The sequence below is a fragment of the Podarcis bocagei genome (assembly GCF_964188305.1).
Source record: "Podarcis bocagei genome assembly, chromosome: 3".
Taxonomy (NCBI): domain Eukaryota; kingdom Metazoa; phylum Chordata; class Lepidosauria; order Squamata; family Lacertidae; genus Podarcis; species Podarcis bocagei.
This window is the reverse complement of record NC_138127.1, coordinates 95,305,775-95,326,245: the sequence shown is the minus strand read 5'-3', so window position 1 is coordinate 95,326,245 and position 20,471 is coordinate 95,305,775. Positions and strand designations below refer to the sequence as shown.

The following is a 20,471-nucleotide window of genomic DNA, read 5'->3' as shown; positions in this document are numbered from 1 at the left end:
CAACAAACACTCTGTGAGGTGAGTGGGGCTGAGAGACTTCAGAAAAGTGTGACTAGCCCAAGGTCACCCAGCAGCTGCATGTGGAGGAGTGGGGAAGCGAACCCAGTTCACCAGATTACGAGTCTGCCGCTCTTAACCACTACACCACACTGGCTCTCTAGTTTCTCTCTTGGCAGAAATGTGTGGTGAGAAACTTTCACTCCATTCTGTACAATTTTGCACAAATAAAAAAGGAGATTGTTTTAACAGCTACATTGCATCCGCTGTAGAAAAATGTAGCAAGCTGGCACATAGTGTGCTTATCGTATGTCCACTTTATTTTATTTTTTTTATAAAAAAATTTTATTGCGTTTCTTTCCATAGGTTAACAGATTTGTTTACATAACAACATGCAAGAAACATTTTTTTATATATAAAGAAAAGAAAAGAAAAAGAAGAAAAAGTTAAGAAATTTTCATAATGTCCTTCGACAATTCGCTTTTGGACCTCCTCGCATCCTCTCGGCATTGCATTCATTGTTCTAACCAGTTCAGCAATTTGTTATCTTGTTTCCCATCTTATTATACCTTTAAATTTATTATGTTACCAATTTTGAAAATTTGTAATTTAGTTTCAATACTTTTAATAAACATAATATTTTGTTTCTAATTTGTCTCATTTTCCGTCATTATTTACTTTATCATTTACTTAAGTAAATTGCAGAAGCATAACGTTTCTTAGTCGTGCAAAATCTTAACATTCAAACAACTTATAGTGTTTTTGCAAATAGTCCTTAAATTTTTTCCAGTCCTCCTCCATTGTTTCTTCGCTCAGATCTCGAATTCTGCCAGTCATTTCTGCCAACTCCATGTAGTCCATCAGCTGCGTCTGCCAGTCCTCCAGTGTGGGTAAATCTGGTGTCTTCCAGAACTTCGCGATAAGAATCCTAGCTGCTGTAGTTGCATACATAAGCAAGGTTCTATCCTTCTTTGGCACCTTCCGGTCCACCATGCCCAAAAGAAAGGCCTCTGGTTTCTTAGAAAAGGTATATCTAAATACCTTTTTCAGCTCATTATGTATCATTTCCCAAAAGGCCTTTACTTTCGGGCAGGTCCACCAGAGGTGAAAGAATGTCCCTTCTGCCTCCTTGCATTTCCAACACTTATTATCAGAAAGATGATATATTTTAGCCAACTTGACTGGGGTCATGTACCACCGGTATACCATTTTCATAATGTTCTCTTTCAAGGCACTACATGCCGTGAATTTCATACCGGTGTTCCATAACCTTTCCCAGTCCTCAGACATAATGTTGTGTCCTACATCCTGTGCCCATTTTATCATAGCAGATTTAACTGTCTCATCCTGTGTGTTCCATTTAAGCAGCAAGTCATACATCCTCGAAAGTACCTTAGTCTTTGGTTCTAGTAACTCTGTCTCCAGTTTCGATTTCTCCAACTGGAAACCCACTTTTTTATCCATTTTAAATACCTCTTGCATTTGAGCATAATGTAACCAATCTCGCACCTTATTTTTTAGTTTGTCCTGGCTTTGGAGCTTCCAATTATCTCCAACTCTTTCAATCAATTCCCAATATTTTGGCCAGTAGGCCTCCATATTGGGCCTTTTTTTAGAGATCTTGGCTTCCACTGGTGATAACCACCTCGGGGTCTTGCTTTCTAATAAGTCCTTATACTTCATCCAGACGGCAAAAATTGATTTTCTGACAATATGGTTTTTAAACAATTTATGAACCTTCGCCTTGTCATACCACAAGTATGCATGCCAACCATAAACATTGTCAAACCCTTCCAGATCTAGGACATCGGTGTTTTCCAACAAAAACCAATCCTTCAGCCAGCAGAAGGCTGCAGCCTCATAGTACAACCTTAAATCCGGCAGGGCAAACCCCCCTCTTTCTTTTGAGTCAGTTAGTATTTTGAATTTAATTCGGGGCTTTTTGCCCTGCCAGACAAACTTAGATATATCCTTCTGCCATTTTCCGAAACATTCCATTCTGTCCACGACCTGGAGGGTTTGAAATAAAAATAACATTTTTGGCAGAACACACATCTTTATAGCTGCGATTCGGCCTGACAAGGTAAGTTTCAATCTTGACCAGATATCCAAGTCTTTTTTAATTTCCGACCAACATTTATCGTATGTCCACTTTAAACTCTTTACGTAAAGCTCACCCCAAGCCAGCTTACCTTCTGATTTAATGGTGATATTGTATCTGTGGCGGAATCAACAGGGAAAATCTGGACTCGCTGTTCCGTGTAGGTATGGAAATTCAGAAGGGCCGTCACCAGGTCTTGAACAAAGGCCAGCGCTTGGCCAGCAAGGTCACGCAGTTTCAACTGCAAGGTACAAAGAGCAATGATGCAGCTCACTCTTATTTTGATGGACAGCAATCTCTTTTACAAAAGGCCTTTCCCAGAACTGCTCCTAACTGAACAAACAGAAGATTCAAATATGACAGACCTCCTCCCTGCTGCAAAGGTTCTTCGTCTGAAGAAGCAGATTAAGAGCACTGTGATCTGATTGTATCAGGGCAAAATCCTGATGATGATGATGATGATGATGATAATAATAACGTATTTGTACCCTGCCCTCCCCAGCCAGAGCCAGGCTCAGGGCGGCTAACATCATGAAACAAAGACAGTATACTAAGAACATAAGAACAGGCAATCAATTAAAATACTTCTTAAAACTAGTTCAGAGCAAATTAAAATATGGACAGATGGCAGTCCACGGGTAAAATTGAGAGTGGTTAATATTCTCCAGGGCCAACTGTTACCACTGGTCTTATAAAGGACCTGTGAGCGGGCTAGGAGGCCTCTTTAATGCTTGCTCTTATACAAAAAGAAAAGAATCAGGCTGAACCCCAACCAAAGGCCTGGTGGAACAGCTCTGTCTTGCAGGCCCTGCGGAAAGCTGTCAAATCCCGCAAGGCCCTAGTATCTTGTGAGAGAGCATTCCACCAGGCCATGGCCAAAAAGATGTTGGTGCTTCTCATTCATTTTTCAGCAACAAAACCAGAATGCATGGGAATGAAAGCCAATATACTTCACAAGTAGTTTTCTACTAGGCATCCTTCTATTGTCTTAATTGTTTAGAAGACCACGTGCAAAGACTCGGACAGCAGCAAGTTTTACCGTATTAAACTCTCAACCTAGAGAGTTGGAGCAGTGCTGTACTTCTGTCCCTCATCTACAGCACTCATGCCAAGTTCTTTTTCAGTCTTGGTGGGTGGGGCTGAGACAAATGACTTTTTGCCATCTCCAAGGAGCAGAATTCTGGGAGAGCCTGTTCTACCTCTGAAAGGTGGCTGCTCTTTTGACTCTTATGTCAAATTGCTACCAACAGCTTTTACGTAAATCCCCCCCCCCCTTCTGCAGTCATGGTTACTTGGGAGGCATTAACCAAGATCTGGCAAGATGGGAAAGCCCAGGCAAATGGCAATAAAGGGTGGGCAAGAAGCAAAGGACTTTGAAAAAAATGCTTAATATCCAACATGTTTCAGATCTCTCAGGTTCAAATGTGTAAACTTCAAATACAGAAGTTGAATCTCTTGTATGATCTTCCATAGTATGAGGAAATTGAAGACAGTATAACAAAAGACTAAACTTCAGTCCCTGATGAGGTGCCTGAGAAGTCCGAAATGCATTGGATATTAAAATGTTCCTCCTCCCACTTTGCTTCTTACTTTTTTCCACTCATAGCTAAGAGAGAACCAGCATCCCAGCTTTACAGTTCTATGGTTCTATTATTTTCTCTGCACCGTCCCAAAGCCTTAAGCCAAAGATATTGCAAACTTTTTAGGTTAATAATTTAGGTCTATTACTCACCTGCCGCCTTCTACTGTGTAATGGCACATTCAAAGCATTATACTGGCTAGACCCTACGAAAAGAATCAAAGTATTACAGCAATTATTTTCTCTCTCCGATCCTCCTGCATTGCCTTAGACTGTTAAGCCATTCAAGAACAGAGAAACATCTTTTTCAAGCTGAACGTCTGACTCCTAGAGTTAATAAAAGCTAAAAATTCAAATAAATGAATAGGATATTGGCAGGTGCATGCGTCATTACAGAATAACACATTTCAACCCCGATCACCTTAGGATTTCTAAAGTTCTTTTTCAACAATGTAGTAGCATGATATTGTTAAAACTATAACCCACCTTTCTGTCTCAAATACCAGGTAGGTCAGGAATATCTATATAAGTAAATGGAAGGCCACCTTCAGGCTACAAAAAACTGAAATTTAAATTGAGAACTTCCTAATTTACAGCTCAGTTTTTTTAGCAAATACAGTGCACAAATCCATTTATATTAGGCACATGGATTTCTTTGTAAGCAATGCAAATGAGACACCTAAATTAATGGTAGGCATATATCCATAAGACAAGGATCTATTTCAGTAGTTCCGCTTGGCAGACTTGCAACACTTGCCACACACCTTGTCGCCGTAAGCTAATTATGTTTCTGGATGCTCAGGTGGTAACAATAAATTCAAGACAACTTATAAAACGCCCAGCCACGTCAAAGCTAAATTGGGGAAATAAAAGACAATTAAACCTAAACCCAAAACTGGCTTAATTCCCAACAAGCTAGCCTTAAAAAAAACCCCAACCACCAAAGCTTAGGAACTGTCTACCGGGATAAGAGGAGCATCTAAAGTAAATACCTATCTAGGTGCCATTAACAATCTGAACTTAGAGCACAACAGCCAGTTTACAAGAGAATTCCTGACCCTAAGGGCAAGGGCAGGCAACTATTATGGGAACGGAGACTGCATTCCCTTGAGAAAAGTGATTGGGGCCTGCAAAAGCCAATGTTGGCAGGAACACCCCTTTTTCTCCCCTCTCTCATTCATTCACATTCATAGCAGAGAGTCTACCTCTCTCTGCCTCTCCCACTCATTTATATGCTCTCATAAAAAGAATACAACAAAGCAGTGGCTAACACAAAGCTGGGAAGTACAGGGAAGACCATGGGTTGCCAGCCTGTGTCTTTAGAGGATGGGTATGTAGAAAGTGGATGAGTCTTAGGTACAAAAAGCCCCAAGCAATGGATGGTTTCAGCTAGTCAAGCAAGCCGCAGAGGATAAACAAGCGGCTCAGGACTTTTCTCTGATGTGCCCCCTGGATCTTGGCGTGGGAGGGGGATAGGAACAAGCCTTTACTTTTAATGTTAATGAAGGAATAATACAGAAGAGAGACAAGCACCATTCAGTGGCTCATTCTGTAGCCAGCAATTGTTTGATTACCCCCAGCCACCCTGCCCTAACAGTAATTTTCACTGCATCATCCCTCATGTGACTGTATGTAGAAGGTTATGGCATTCCCAGAAGACTGTGCATGAGAGAGACAATCTGTTACTAGGAGCACAGGGCAGCTATCTGTCGCCTTGCCCTGCCCATCACTTAACAGGTACCTGTACCTGTCTTGGTGCAATTACTGCGTACGTTTCACTACCCCTGTTCCAGATTTGCTGGCATAGGCAGAAAATTTGTGTAATTGCATCCATACATTGGTTAAGTTGTACTAAACACTACAGAAACGGAGATGGAAATTTAACACAGCACTGCCATTTTCAGCGGCAGCCTGTGTGCCTTATCAAGCATAATTCCAGCCTGGTTGCTGACTGGGCAAAACTAAGTTCAATTATTTTTGATGAATTGGAATGGTGAAATCTCAGCTTTTCAGTTTTCTATAGCTTCTTTTTAGCACACAACAAAGGTAATCCATGCAGTACCTACTGGTATCATTGAAAGGAACCTTTTCACTGATGATGTTCAAGGACTCCCCCAATCTGCTGCTCAAGTCCGCATGAAGGTGCTTTAACTGCTGCTGGCTGGGTGATAAAAATAAGGCAACAACATTAACTACAGTGGTGCCCCGCAAGACGAATGCCTCGCAAGACGGAAAACTCACTAGACGAGTTTTGGAGGTGCTTCGCAAAACGAATTTCCTATGGGCTTGCTTCGCAAGACGACAATGTCTTGCGAGTTCCTGCTGGTTTTTTTCCCTTTCCCCCCTTTTTCTAAGCCGCTAAGCCGCTTATCAGCTGATCCGATCTGCAGATAAGCCGCTAATAGCGCTAATAGAGCTAATAGCGCTAATCCGCTAATCCTTCAATGGGCTTGCTTCGCAAGACGAAAAAACCGCTAGACGAAGAGAATCACAGAACAGATTCTTTTCGTCTTGCGAGGCACCACTGTATTGGGTTTTGGGGTGCTTACTTGAAGCTGAAAAAACCAAATCCATACATTTCCCATGAAGTTTCACCGGTTATGTCAGCTGATGATGGGCAGGTGAGTATGGGAAAAATCCTGATGGGCCAAACTGGACCCCCTGGTAGGCAAAGATTTCCCCACCCTCGACCTATATATATAAAAAAAGGTAAAGGACCCCTGACAGTTAAGTCCAGTCGCAGATGACTCTGGGGCTGTGGCACTCATCTCGCTTTACTGGCCAAGGGAGCCGATGTTTGTCAGCAGTTTTTCCGGGTCATGTGGCCAGCATAACTAAGCCGCTTCTGGCAAAACCAGAGCAGTGCACAGTTCCCGCCGCAGCGGTACCTATTTATCTACTTCCACTTTGACGTGCTTTTGAACTGCTAGGTTGGCAGGAGCAGGGACCGAGCAATGGGAGCTCACCCCATTGCGGGGATTCAAAGTTCCGACCTTCTGATCAGGAAGCCCTAGGCTCAGTGGTTTGACCACAGTGCCACCCGCGTCCCTACCCTGGACCTACAGGGTACCTTAATTAATAACACGTGAGAACTGGTCGGACTCCGTATAAGGTTGCTCCTTACGCCCATGCCCATGCTAAGATGACAACGAAGCAATAATTGTTTTACAACACTATATGCCTCAATAAAATGGAATTCCTAATCCCGTCTTTATTTTTTAAAGAGATCAAGAGCATTACCATTCTTCTGTTCGAACCCTGCAGTCCTTGGCCTCTCTCTCTAGCGTTTGAGATTTGATCTAAAGGTAAGTAGGGAAAACAGAGCTGTCAATAGCTATTTGCACAACCAACTCCACACAAAGATTTTGAGTATGTCTTATTACTTTAAGCATTTATGAAGCAAAGTTCTGCCCCGAAGAGCACAGAAATCACTGCTGAATGACAACAAGAACAATCAAACCAAAAACAATTAGTTACATCAGCACCAGGTAAAAGAATTTAAGAACACAAGTATAATTAAAACAGTCACTCAAACTGCAAATAAAACATTGATTGAAAAAGGAAGAATTTTCCCAGTCCCAAAGAGGCCAACAACATATATGAGATGGATAGGCCTTGATGGTCTGAGATCTAGGACAGGGGGACACACAGCTTTGATACTTACTTCTAACTTGGCTTTATCGCTTTGCAATTTCTCTATTGTGTCCATGTACTTCCGAGTGAGGCCATCCACCACGGCTTGGTGCTGCGCTGCCTCCATCTCCAAGACCTCCAGCTTGCTCCTCAGCTCAGTTTCCAAAAGATTGTGTTTCTCATTGGCTTCAAAGAACTGAAACAAGAAGGGAGAGTCTGACGTCACAGAGCATCACCCAGGGAAGGGCTGGCAGCTCAGATCCAAGGCTACACTGAAACAAGCACATGCCCTAGGGCTGCAGCTCATAATTTCTGGCACCATTGTTTCCAGGAACGTCATAGGCCGAAGACTCTTACTTTGTAAGTTGTACATTTCTACTATACTAGTATGTTGGCTCTTGAACTGGGGAAAAAACAAGAGAGGGCCAAACTAGATGTGATTCAGGGCATTTGTGCTTAGATTCTCCTGTGGTTTTGTTTTTTATTAAGTTAATATAAGTGACGGGGGGGGGGGAGAAAACAGATAAGGATCAAGGCATTAATCCCTCTGAAGCTATATAAACCTACATATACCACTACACCCCTGCTGCTTATACCCACTTTTGTAAAAATCACAGGAGCTCCTAATCACAGATTATCTAATGCTGACATGACCCAATACTGAATCCTTCAAACACAGATGATGAAAATTCACACAACTTAAATACAGTGGTGCCTTGCAAGACGAAAATAATCTGTTCCACGAGTCTCTTCATCTAGCAGTTTTTTCGTCTTGCGAAGCAACCCTATTAGCGGCTTAGCGGCTTAGCGCTATTAGCAGTTTAGCGGATTAGCGGCTATTAAAGGCTTAGCGGCTTAGAAAAGGGGGGGGTGGTGGAAAAAATCGGAACACTCAAGCCCATAGGGAAATTTGTCTTGCGAAGCAGCTCAAAAACGGAAAACCCTTTCGTCTAGCGGGTTTTCCGTCTTGCGAGGCATTCGTCTTGCAGGGCACCACTGTATCTGGTTTCTCACCTTCTTGGTTTTTTTTAAAAAACCCTTTATCATTAATTCCCCCCCCCCCGTTCCACCCCCACCAAGTATAACATCTGAGTACTTCCTCCACAACTACCAAAATCTCTAGCCTTGTCTGTCTTTGGAAGCTGGACAGGCACATACACTGAAAACATGGAGAAGCTTTGCTTCTGAATTTGCTCTCCTGCAGACAGGAAAAGTAGATTAAAAGAAAAAAATTAATGAAGAAGTTTGAAATACCAGCAATTATTAGATCCAGTGCTGAAGAGGAAAAACAAATCACATTCAGCAAAAAATTAAAATTAAGAAATTTTTAATGTAAAGGGAGGGTCCATGTGGTACTGGACATATAACGGGGAGAGCCAGATTCAAATTCGGCTCAACCATGAAGCTTTCTGGGCCAGTCACTACATCACAGCCTTACAGCACAGAGTTGTTATAAAGAAAAAATGGGGATATACCCCTCAAAAATGGACATTCAGTAAATTTAAACAATGAGGAACTGAGATGGAGGGAGCAATAGCCATGCCCGTTTTTGTTTTTTTTACTTTAAGAGTTCCTAATGCATTTAAGAACAAATACACATTTACACAAAAATAACTATGCACAGCAGCAAGAAAAGAGTTATCTGGCTCCACTGAGACCACAGGTGCTAATCTATAGGCACCTGCAACAAACTGTCTTCTTGGAAGCCTTTGCTCCCTTTCTGCAGGGGGGAACTTAGTTTTAAGCTGAAAAAGGAGCAACTAAGGAAAAAAAAATACTGCAGAAACAATTTGACCAGAGTCTGGAAATGAGAAAGAATGCAAGAAGCTGGTGTGTGAACGGAGTAAGCTTAAATGTACATAGCTTTCTGAGCATTAAATTTGGAGGTATTTTGGTTATCACTAGAGCATTGATGAGAAAGGAGAGGTAGCATGGCTAGTAAATGTGTCTAGTCAGGAAGACAGGGACCTATGCCAGGTGAAGGGGTCATGGCCATTGCAGATTACATAGGAACGGAAGCTGCCTTACAGAGTCAGACTATTGATCCACCTAGCTTAGAATTGTGTTTTGTGACTGGCGGGGGCTCTCTAGGGTTTCAGCCAAGAGTTTTCCCCAGCCCTACCTGGAGACGCCGAGGATTTAACCTGGGACCTTTTGCATTGAAAGCAGGTGCTCTACTGTTAAGCTATGTGTACAGCAAAGGCTGGTCAGTGAAGAAAAACTGAAAGATGATGTAGCCCAAGCCTCTTTCCAGAAGACAGGAGACCAGCCAGCCACAGATCAATCTATGCATTATCCAAACAGCAGAGACACCAACAGATGCATTTAGGGCAAACAACTTCAGTAAGGCAGTGAAAGCCACATGTTATACATGCCACTTGTTAGCAACTAGTTTTACCAGTGAGCTCCCTGCCCTTAAGCCAACATTTTATCTCTACAAGGAATAGCCAGCAGCAGACAGCAGACTCTGGCACTCATCTCAAGCTTTTCCCTGGGAAGGAGGAAGAGAGGATTCAGCTACTAATTCCCTCTCCTCACTTGAGCTGCTTTTGCTCGAAAAAGACACAAAAAGATGAAGAGACTATTCCATATGTGCACCTTTTGTCTCTGCTCCCTCTGGTCTCCAAGTCCAGAAACTACTTGGGAAAAGGCGAGAGGGAAAGAGAAATGGGGACAAAACATATGCTTGTGAAATGCTTAGAGGTTTTTGCTTTTTGTTTTTACAATAAAGCAGTGTATAATTTTTGTTAGTGAAATAAAACGGCAAAATAGCCCCACAGTCTTTCCTGCATCTCTTCCCTACCCTCCAAAGCAACAGAGAAATGTTTTATGACTCCAGAGGAGAGAAAGAGTTGATGACCGGGGCAAGGTGTCTCCCCCCAGGGGAAGCACAATGGGCTTGGACTAGATCAGAAGAGTGGAATCTTTTTTCAGCCAGAGGGTTACATTCTCTTCTAAGCAGGACCTCAGCCAAAAGTGGGCAGAGCAATGAATGTAAATTTTCACCTTGGTACAGTAGGCTAGTTTCTACACACGCTCCTCTCTCTCTGTTCTCCACCCAGGCAAGCAAGAGTCACTGTCAGAGTTCAAGAGCATGCAAAAGTGCTGGAGGTGGGTGTAAAACAGAGTCGGGGAGGAGGGTGGCCTGGGGGGTCCAGGGGGCCAGACAGAGAGGCTTGGAGATCCATACGTAGCCTCTGGGCCTCAGATTTCTCACCCCTAAGTTGGAGGATACTGGATTTGTTCTGATTCTATGATGTCTTGCATTCACTTAGTACAAATTTGGCATTTTTTTGGATTCAAAGAAAGCCGGGCATCTTGAAACAGTCAAGTCAGGACACTGTGAGAAACAAAGTTCCAAAATGCAGAACTGGCACAAGGCAGATGGTCATTCTGTTGTTTAATGTTTCTTAGAAGTTATACATTTCTAGAGAGCACTGCTCCTGTGGACTACCAGAGTTCATGGGCACAAACCAAAGTATTTCAAAACACAGCAGAGTCACTGAACAAATTGGCCAATCTTACCTAAAAGACACCCGGGGTTGCTAACCTTTTTTGGTGGACACCTTTTCCAAACTGGATAAACTGTTGTGGGCAACACACACACTTACACAAACACCATAACCAAGTCCACAATGCAACCTTTTTTATTTGCTACAATATGTTTCTTTCATGCCTAATTTTAGGCAGGGGGCAGGGGAGGGACTCCTGTGGGTGCCAGAGAAGGCCTCTGTGGGCACATGGGCATCACAATGGCACCCCCTCCTGTACAAGTTGCCATGGAATTTAAATAGTCGTAGAATATACTGTGTACTACCAAATTACACACCTGAATATGCAGCCGCTCGTTCTCTTCTATTTTCTTCTGAAGGTCTTCATCAAATACATTTTTCTGTTCTTGGCTTAACTGGGATGCGGGTTCGCCGGTCTTCTAAGAGAAAGCAAAAGCATTCCTGCTTACTGAATGTACTTAAAGACTACTCCATAATCATAGCTCCTGTGGATAGTTAGTACAGTGGTACCCCGCAAGACGAATGCCTCGCAAGACGGAAAACCCGCAAGACGAAAGGGTTTTCTGTTTTGGAGGCGCTTCGCAAGACGAATTTCCCTATGGGCTTGCTTCGCAAGACGAAAGCCCATAGGGAAATCTCCGGGGACCTGTTTTAAATTGCTGGCGGTCGGGAGCAAAGACTTTCGCCCACAGCCAGCCTTCAGAAGAGGTCCTGGACCTCTTCTGAAGGCCGGCGGGGGGCAAAAGTCTTTGCTCCCCCCCCCCGCCTGCCTTCCCGGGACAGCGGAGACTTCTCCGCTGCCCTGGGCGATCTTAAAATGCTGGCGGGCGGGAGCGAAGCGTTCGCTGCCGACCCCCAGCATTTTAAAATCTCCCCGGGACAGCGGAGGCTTCGCTCCCGCCCGCCAGCATTTTAAAATCACCCCGGGACAGCAGGGGCTTTTAAAATGCTGGCGGTCGGCAGCAAAGCCCTCCTGTCCCCGGAGCTTGCGGGGCGGGAGGTGGGAAGAAGGGCTTTTCTTCCCACCGCCAGCCTTCAGAACAGCCTTCTGAAGGCTGGCAGTGGGAAGAAAAGCCCTTGTTCCCCCCCCCCCCAGCCTTCAGAAGAGGTCGGGGGACAGACTGTCCCCGGACCTGGTCTGAAGGCGGTTTCCCTAGGAACGCATTAATTGATTTTCAATGCATTCCTATGGGAAACCGTGCTTCGCAAGACGAAAAACTCGCAAGAAGAAAAAACTTGCGGAACGAATTAATTTCGTCTTGCGAGGCACCACTGTACAGCAAAATATTGGAACTGCTTACGGTTTTCATACATGGGATTTCTTTAGAGTTACTATAGAATGGAGTAGAGTGCGAGTTTTCAACTTGGGACTTCCTGATCAGTAGCTCAGCTCCTCAGTCATTGACACTAGCTCTTCCCTGAATAGGTTAGGCTAGGTATGGAGAGCCGTTGGCCCTCCAGATGTTGCTGGACTACAGCTCCCAGCAGCCCCAGCAAGCATGGCCAAAGTTGGGAGTTGTAGTTCAGCAACATCTGGATGGCCACAGTTTCACGGAAGCAGCGAGCAACATGGACTCATGAACCCAGAGCTCCCAGTTCCAGTTCTCTATGGCAGCACATCAACCTTTGAGGGAACCCCACGCTCCTAACTTTCTCTTTATCTATTTTGCTGTCTGCCCAGAAGGCCATAATTTTGTGCAATTTCTCACTTCCTCAATTGTACAACGAAGAGAATGCGGGCAATGCTTGGCTTGCTTCCTCCTCTTGCTTTTATTGAAGATCCTGCACCACGGGTTCTATAAAATGTGCTAGTCATAACGATTTAATGAGAAGCAGGAAACGAGCAAGGAACTGGCTTCAACTAATCTGGCAACATCTGCTTTCAGAGACTGAATCAAATGGCAAGAAGGCACATTATGCAGTTTTGTTGCTCAAGCTAAGGGGGTCCAGTCCTGGGCACTGCCCAGATAAGTGCCTGGGAATCAAGCATAATATGGTACTCAGGGTTCCTCAGAGGAAGGGCATGGTATAATTGTAATAAATAACCAGTCCATTTTTGTTGTTGTTGTTTAGTCATTTAGTCGTGTCCGACTCTTTGTGACCCCATGGACTAGAACACACCAGGCACGCCTGTCTTCCACAAGACACTCCTTCATGGATCACTGCCTTGTCGTGGTGAAGGGGCTTGAATAACTCAGAGAAGCTATGAGCTATGCTGTGCAGGGCCACCCAAGATGGACAGGTCATAGTGGAGAGTTTTGACTAAACGTGATCCACCTGGAGCAGGAACTAGCAGACCACTCCAGTATCCCTGCCAAGAAAACTCCATGGACAAAGTCCATTTTAGGACACATCAAATACTAAAATAGTGAGGGGGGGGTAATCAGATAATGCAGCTGGAAAGAAACCTCTTAGACAGCAACCCAATACACAATTACCTTGGAGCAATACCCAAAGAGCATAGTGGGGCTACCTTCAGATTAAATATGCATTAAGATTGCATTATCAGTATCTAACAGGAAGAGCAGAGAAGACCAAGCAGTAACCGGGAATGCCAAACAGACACCTGCTGAGGCCTAAATTCAAGTCCCTTGAATCTGACCATGGCACCTCACTTGCTTATCCTCCTTCTCCTTCTGGCCTCAAGAAGATAAGGGAGAAAAGGGTGATGGCAGTGAGGAGGAACATCAGCTGCTGCCACCTGATTACTTGTCAGCTCTTTGCCTAGGAAACCCTGCTTTCAAGAAAGACTTCCTAGGTGACCTTGGACCGGCCACTTCAGCCTGGTGCAGCAAAAGAAACTGATATTTTCACAAAGCAATCCTACCCACATTTACAGTATGTGCAGTGGTGCTTACTCTAGCCTCAATAAATACAGACTTCTATGAGCCAACGGAACACATTCGTAGAAGAGGTTCCCCACTGCCCCTCTGCATGAGTCATTCCTCTGCCTTGCCCTCTGAACTAGTCCTCCAACTGCTGGAGGTGGGTAATTCTGCCATGTCACAGAGTCGGCCGTGCTCCCTGACCCAAACAACAGCTCATGAAGAAATTTATTTTCGGATCCAAGAGCAAAGCCTGATACTTCAGGAGGTTATACCTCAACCAACAGAAGGCTGGGGAAATGCTGCTTCACAAAAATACTTGCACAGGTTGATTCAGGTAGGTACCCACCTTGTTCTTCTTGCCTTTAGATTCACTTAGGACAAGTTCATCCTGAAGCAGCTCTACCCTCTTTGCCAGCTGTTGGTTTCGAAAGGTCAGACTGTCCATTTCCTGCTGCAGCTTTCTGAGCGACTGGTCCTTCATTTTCAGTTGTTCCTACGTTTGGGAGAAGCAGTTTTATCACAACAGATTCCGACAAGATTTTCTTTTTTACAAAGCAGGAAGCTGTCCTAATTTTTTAAAGAAAGAACACTTCCCATCCCCTGTCTTTACAGGGCATCCAGTCCGCAGTGCACTTTCTCCACCCACCAGGAAAAGATAGAAGGGGATCTATGAGATCTTTAAACGCTAATCAATTCCTTTCTGCGCTTTAACTACCCTACTGCACCAACAATAGTAAAAGCAAATTCTTATTTACTCTTTCCATATAAATCTGTAGACCATATACAGGGAAGAGATTACACACTGTGTTATGGGTTGGGAGAGGCATAGCAGATGCTATCTTCCATAGCAATACTGGAATAAAAGACTGAAATTCTGAAATGAAAACCCAGCATAAGACTAGTTTAAAAGAGAAATAAAGGAATTTGAATTCTTAACTAGTAGCATCTATTTTAAGCAACCTTAGGTATTTTGCTATTGCTATTTTAAGCAACTCAGAGGTAGGGCATCTGCCTTCCATGCAGAAGGTCCAAGGTTCAAATTCTTGGTGTCCTCATGTAAAGTTGGGGAAAGCTCCCATCTGAAACTCTGGAGAGCCACTGCCAGTCAGTGTAGACAATATTGAGCTAGATGGACTAATGGCCTGATGAAGTATAAAGCAGCTTTCTATGTTTCTAAATTGCTATTCTTCCTCCTGAGATTTTCCCAACCCTGTTAATCTGCTATTCAAAATAAAAGCAATATTTTGGATAAGCATGTTGATTCTGGCTGTACCACAATATACACATTCAACCAGCCTGGCAGTACTGCAGGAGAGTTAGGCAGGTGTCATTTTTTTTCCAGCCCCTCTGTGTAGTTTTCTTGCACAGCTTCAGAGATGGAGGTAAGTATACCACTTTACGGAAACCAGGTGGCGAATTATTTATCCACCCTTATAGCAGCAAGAGAAAGGAAGAAATGAGGAACTATGAGGATTGAATTCATTTCGTTCCTTATTCATATACTTATTGGATTGATATCAGCCTTTCCAACGGGACTTTCAAGGAAGCTGAAAACATTACCATTGCACAAGCCAGTTACAGTAATTTGGTAGAAAATCATAACAAAGAGCGATCTCCAACAAAGCAATTCCATTAGTGCAAGCGCTTCTGTTTGCACAACTTCCACTCCTGGCACAATCTCCCCAAATCTGTTCTGTGGGGTTGGGGAGACCCTCCAGAACAGATTTAGGGCACAGATAGAGAAAGAGGAGAGGCAGGACTTTCTGTTGCACAGCCAAAAGTCCTTGCACTAATGGAACTACTTCAGTAAGTACTACCCAGACAAAAGAAATCGTATGATGATTCTTGAAGTAAACTTGGAGAACAGAATTTGGCAAATCCCTTGGGTGCTGTCACTTAAGAGTTATGTTGATAACTGTCCTGGAAAGCAGATGTGGGATTCTGCCCCTCCCTCTGCTGTTGACAGCTAGTGGTCCTCTTTCCAGCAGCAGTAGTGGTGGAAAACAGAAGGTTGGCTTTCATTGGCCTCACCCTCACTCGCCAGCAGAGAGGCGTCTTCTGCAGAAGCAGCAGCAACAGATCTCTGTAAGATTCTATCAATACATGCTGTGGTGTGTGTTCTTCAAAAATCCAAGAGATGTTTGACACCTTATATGTCAACAAAAAAACAGCCTGGTCCTTGAATGTATGCATGACATGGAGCTAGTGCCAGCCCTGTACAAACAAGGCAGATCTGCACAGAACTGTGTCATGTAAGCAAGCAGTAAATGTCAGAATCAAGCTCATTTTCACTTCATTGTTTGAAAAGCATACCTTCAGTGATGCTGAATTTGCTTGCTCATCCACCACACCCTTTTTCAGTACATGGTTCTGAGCTCGAAGCTGCAAAAGAGAGACATTGAGAAATCATTAACTCAGTGATGAAACAATGAGGTTGCATCGAGCTGATCATTAGCCACCTGCAAAATCTTGCCTTTCTCTAGGAAAATAAGCAGCACACTCAGAGGACCACAGAAAAAGCATAAACGTTATTTGTAAGCTCATAATATAGAATCTAAATTAAATTTTAGACTTGAGCAAGTCAATTTAGCCACCTAATTTTTTCAAGATGCGAAGGGCATTGCCAAGCTAAAAACAGAGAACTTCCAGTGCAAATCTGATTGTGGTTGCTAAAGTACTTTTAGCTACAAAAGGTCTGGAGATATTGGCTCCATGGAGAATTTGATGGCATTGGTTCACAGTGTGTTTCAGTAGCCCAATGATTTTTGAAGTAGAAGAATCAGGAGCTTTGCGGGTCTATTGGACTCAGAAGTGACACCACCACAGAATAATCTGCAAACTATTTACCAGGGAAGGTCTCCATCTCAGTAGCAGAACACATGCTCTGCTGCAGAAGGTCCTAAGTTCAACCCCTGACTTCCCCAGGTGGAGCTGGGCAAGTTTCTCTGCCTGAAACCGTGAAGAGCCTTTAGCAGTGAGGGTAGACAAAACTGAGCTGGACCGACTGGTGATCTGACTTGGAATCGGTCACTTCAGTTGCCTATCAATGGTTCCAAATCCCCAATTAGATGGATAGTAATAAGTATGGCTCCCTGAAAAATATATTGCCTGCTGCAACTGGTCTTTCTCTTCAATATGAAGGTGCAGGGGAATGTTGTGTGGGCTGTGTTCTAAGTTCACATGCAACTATCACAAAATGCAGCAGGCCTGAGCATTGACACACAAGGCGCTGACCAGAAAACTAGAAAATGTCCCTAGAATCCCCATCAACACACAGCGTTCCTCAGCAGACATTCAGGAGTTACTCGTTAACGAAGCTGATGTAGGAAACATTCAACAGCAGCAGTACACGACACTTGCAATGTTTCATTTAAATTACAGTTTTAAAAATCATACCAAACATTAAAACAGGCTGTCCTTGCTCTTCAAAAAAATCAAACATTTTCTCTTTGGGGGATGGTGGCTGAAAGAGTCCAAATCCCACTTCAAGCTTCTCAGAATGGGAGTGCATTTGATAGCCGGTGTTCCTTTGTGTGCATATTTACACAACTAGGAAAATGAATTTTAGTGCTTATTTTGATAAAATATTAATGACACTGGTGAACAAGGCATTTAAACGACAAATTACTTTCCCAACTGACGTGGCATGCAAAAGACACATTTTTAAGCCATTAACTGTTTTGTTTCTTATTTCCACACTACAACACATAGTGGTGCTTCTTTATGTATGATCTACTGTCGATCGCGTGCATGTCCCTGGTCAACTGCGCCCGTGCAGTCCTTATTGATCCCAAAAAAAGCTCAACAAGTTAGGTCAGTCCTCACCTTAAAAAAGCTCAACAATTATTCCTGACTATGACAATGGGTAGATCACAGCCAGTTGTTTTTTATACTGGGAGTAGATTGCAGACTCTTGGAAGTTGAACGAACCTGATCTATAGGATTACCAGCGTATGTTTTGCTCCAAACAGGTTCATCTCTTCTGTTGGCATCCATCTTGGGAGACCATGCCTTTGGGGGTGAAAGCAAACTCTTCTAACCCACGTTATCTATCACTGAATGGCCATAGTAGTCTCATGTACCTAGTAGTTAGGTATAGTACTCAGGATAGGGGGTCTTGATTCAGGCAAACCTGAGCTCTGTCTTTTTTCATTAGGCACTGTTAGAATCACTGCCATTATCTCTTCCTCTCAGCTGTTGTAGATGGAAGCCTTAAGGCAGCGCTTTCCAAACTGTGTCGATATGTGGGTGTGTAATGTGAACATTCCTTGCGCTCCTCCTGGGGTTGGAAAGAAGGGATTAGTTTAACCTCCGGTTTGCTAGCAAAACTGAATTACTGCATCGCGAAATGATGCATGTCTAAAAAGTGTCACCAACATTAAAAGTTTGGAGAGCTCTGCCTTAAGGAATGAATCAGATGTGCTAGGGAAGTAGGGAGAAAAAGGGAAGTCTGAATGAATATCTCACCAACACTAAAGACAAAAAATATGAAGGATAGCAATAATTCAGCAGCAATGTTAAAAAGAAAAAAGAAAAAGTTGTATCTGGACAGGAGAATCAAGAGATCCACGTAATCTATAGCTGGTAACTCTCACTACCAAGGAGGGCATTACTATACTAATAAGAGACTATTACTCTTAAGTGCAAAGAAGCAACTTCAAGTTAGCCCTGTGTGCAGGGGACACTCTGTCTCAATATTAATAGCAGAAGATGTTGAAAAGACAGGAAAAACAGATGGCACTTCAAAACTAGCACTAAGGAAGTATATATACTTCCTCATGACAGAGAATCTGTATCACTACCAAGAAAGACTGGTAGCAGGAAGTATCTCAAAACAAATATTCATATGCGTATGTGTGCATCTCCTGAGAAACTGAACTATGAAAGCATGTAGTGTACCGATAGTGTAGACTTGCTGCTGTGGAATTAACACACAAATGTTGATGTCAGAATTAGAAGTCATTGGTCATATTATAAGAGGGAGATTGTCACATCGAAGAGCTTCAGCATCAACCCTGTAAGAATTGTTAGTACCACAAATAGGACTTTTTAACACTTCAGTCAATGAAAATTTACATCATAAAAGCTAGTTAGATTTTAAGATGCTACTAAGCTTTTAAAATGCTTTTTATTGATATTTTTAATATACAAGGGCTAGCTGAGCACACCCATGCATATGAAAGTGCCTAAGGATACAGTAATCACTTTGTTGTTTTTTTGCAGGACAAGCAACTGCTTTGTAAAAGGCAACAGCCCCAGCACTGTATCAGCACTAAGGGCTGGTATGGACAGCTCCTGCATTAATATTCCCTAAGTACACAAAACAGAAAACAACAGCCACCATCACAGTGAATGCAAGAAAGCAGCTGTGCAGAAAGTATACTCTTTATTCAGCATCTAGCTGTCCCCCTGCAAGGAATGCAAAGATCTTAGGAGCCCATCTAATTCAGCATCCTATTCTCACAGTGGCCTACCAGAAGCTTATGGAAAATCCACAGGGAGGACCTGAGTGCAACAGTGCTCTGCTCAGTTGCGATTTTCAGCCCCTGCTTTTGAGAAACATACTCGCCTCCCACAGTGAAGACAAAATGTAAGCTTTTCTGGCTAGTGGCTATTGACAGCCATATCCTCATCTCTGAAAAAAGGGGGGGAGGTATGTGTATCTGCCATCCCCCCTACACTCTCCCTTCTGCCCTGGGTTGACATTGGGATGGGCAAGTACCAACAGGCTGGATTTGATCCAGGAACCTTTAACTGCTGACCCCTGGCTCCCTGCACCATGCCGATTTGCAGGTACAGTCATACCTCCGGTTACAGACGCATCAGGTTGCGTTTTTTCGGGTTACGGATGCGCTGAAACCCAGAAGTACCAGAACAGGTTACTTCCTGGTTTTGACAGCCACGCATGCGCAGAAGCGCTAAATCACGCTTTGCGCATGCACAGAAGCGCCAAATTGCAACTCGCCATGCACAGACACGGCTTGCAAACCAAGCATCCACTGTACACACTCAGGAACCTCTTATGCCCTTTTAAAATGGGGGGGGGGTTGGAGGCGGTTACTGGGTTGCTTTTATTTTGATTTTATATTTTGTGGTTTTATACTATATTTTGATTTTGCTCTGTGAACTGCCCTGAGAACTCTGGGTATAGGGCAGTATATAAATTCAATAATAATAATAGCAACCTGCCATACTATTTGCCCATCTAGCCCAGTACCGTCTGCTACAATGTGCAGGAGCTCTCAAATACGAGCAGCTTCCGTTAATTAAAACAACCACCTGGAACTGCGAAGGACTGAAGCCTTCTGCACGCCAAGCATGTGCGCTGCAACTGAGCCTTGGTCCTTCACCCCCAAATAAACATCTCTGCTTGCCCGAGGTAGCCCAGCACTTCCCACGGGAGGAGAGACCTGTCATTCCGCGCCCGTCTCTCCCCGGCTGCAACAGGACTGAGGCAGGGAGGAGGAAGCGGCGGACCCTGCCTCAGTCCTGGCTGAGCCAGGGCGGAGGCGAGCGGGGTCCGCGAAAACTGACCCTGCGGGGCTCCCGTACACTTGCGAGGCTCCCCTCAGTATGAAGGGACCTGGGGCGGGGGCGTCGCTACGAGGTAGCCCCGCGAGGAGGCCTCCGCGTCGAGGGGCGGCGGCGCGGCCCAATACCTTGGAATACTCCTGAGCCAGCTTCTGGTACTTCCCTTGCAGCTCGGCAGCCGCCGCCATGGCCGCTCACCGCAGGCGCGGCTGAGGGACGGGGAGACCCGCTATCCGCAGAGCCGCCCCGCCGCCGCCGCTCAGCCCACAGCGGGAGACGCACTTCCGGGT

At 44.1% G+C, this 20,471-nt stretch overlaps 1 protein-coding gene across 2 annotated transcripts in view; it reads right to left on the bottom strand.

Annotated features, from left to right (window-relative positions):
• Positions 1-20,471, bottom strand: part of PPP1R21 (protein phosphatase 1 regulatory subunit 21) — a 47,090-nt gene extending 26,619 nt beyond the window's left edge. The window contains exons 1-9 of one of the 2 annotated variants that reach the window (XM_081188536.1): positions 20,310-20,471; positions 15,964-16,032; positions 13,997-14,143; positions 11,140-11,241; positions 7,342-7,506; positions 6,918-6,976; positions 5,744-5,838; positions 3,831-3,883; positions 2,190-2,339 (exon numbers count right to left, since the gene is read on the bottom strand). In XM_081188536.1, the coding sequence (XP_081044662.1) occupies positions 2,190-2,339; positions 3,831-3,883; positions 5,744-5,838; positions 6,918-6,976; positions 7,342-7,506; positions 11,140-11,241; positions 13,997-14,143; positions 15,964-16,032; positions 20,310-20,369 (900 nt within the window). In that variant the 5' untranslated portion in view covers positions 20,370-20,471. The remainder of the gene's footprint in view (positions 1-2,189; positions 2,340-3,830; positions 3,884-5,743; positions 5,839-6,917; positions 6,977-7,341; positions 7,507-11,139; positions 11,242-13,996; positions 14,144-15,963; positions 16,033-20,309) is intronic. The other variant, XM_081188537.1, reaches the window with a different exon arrangement.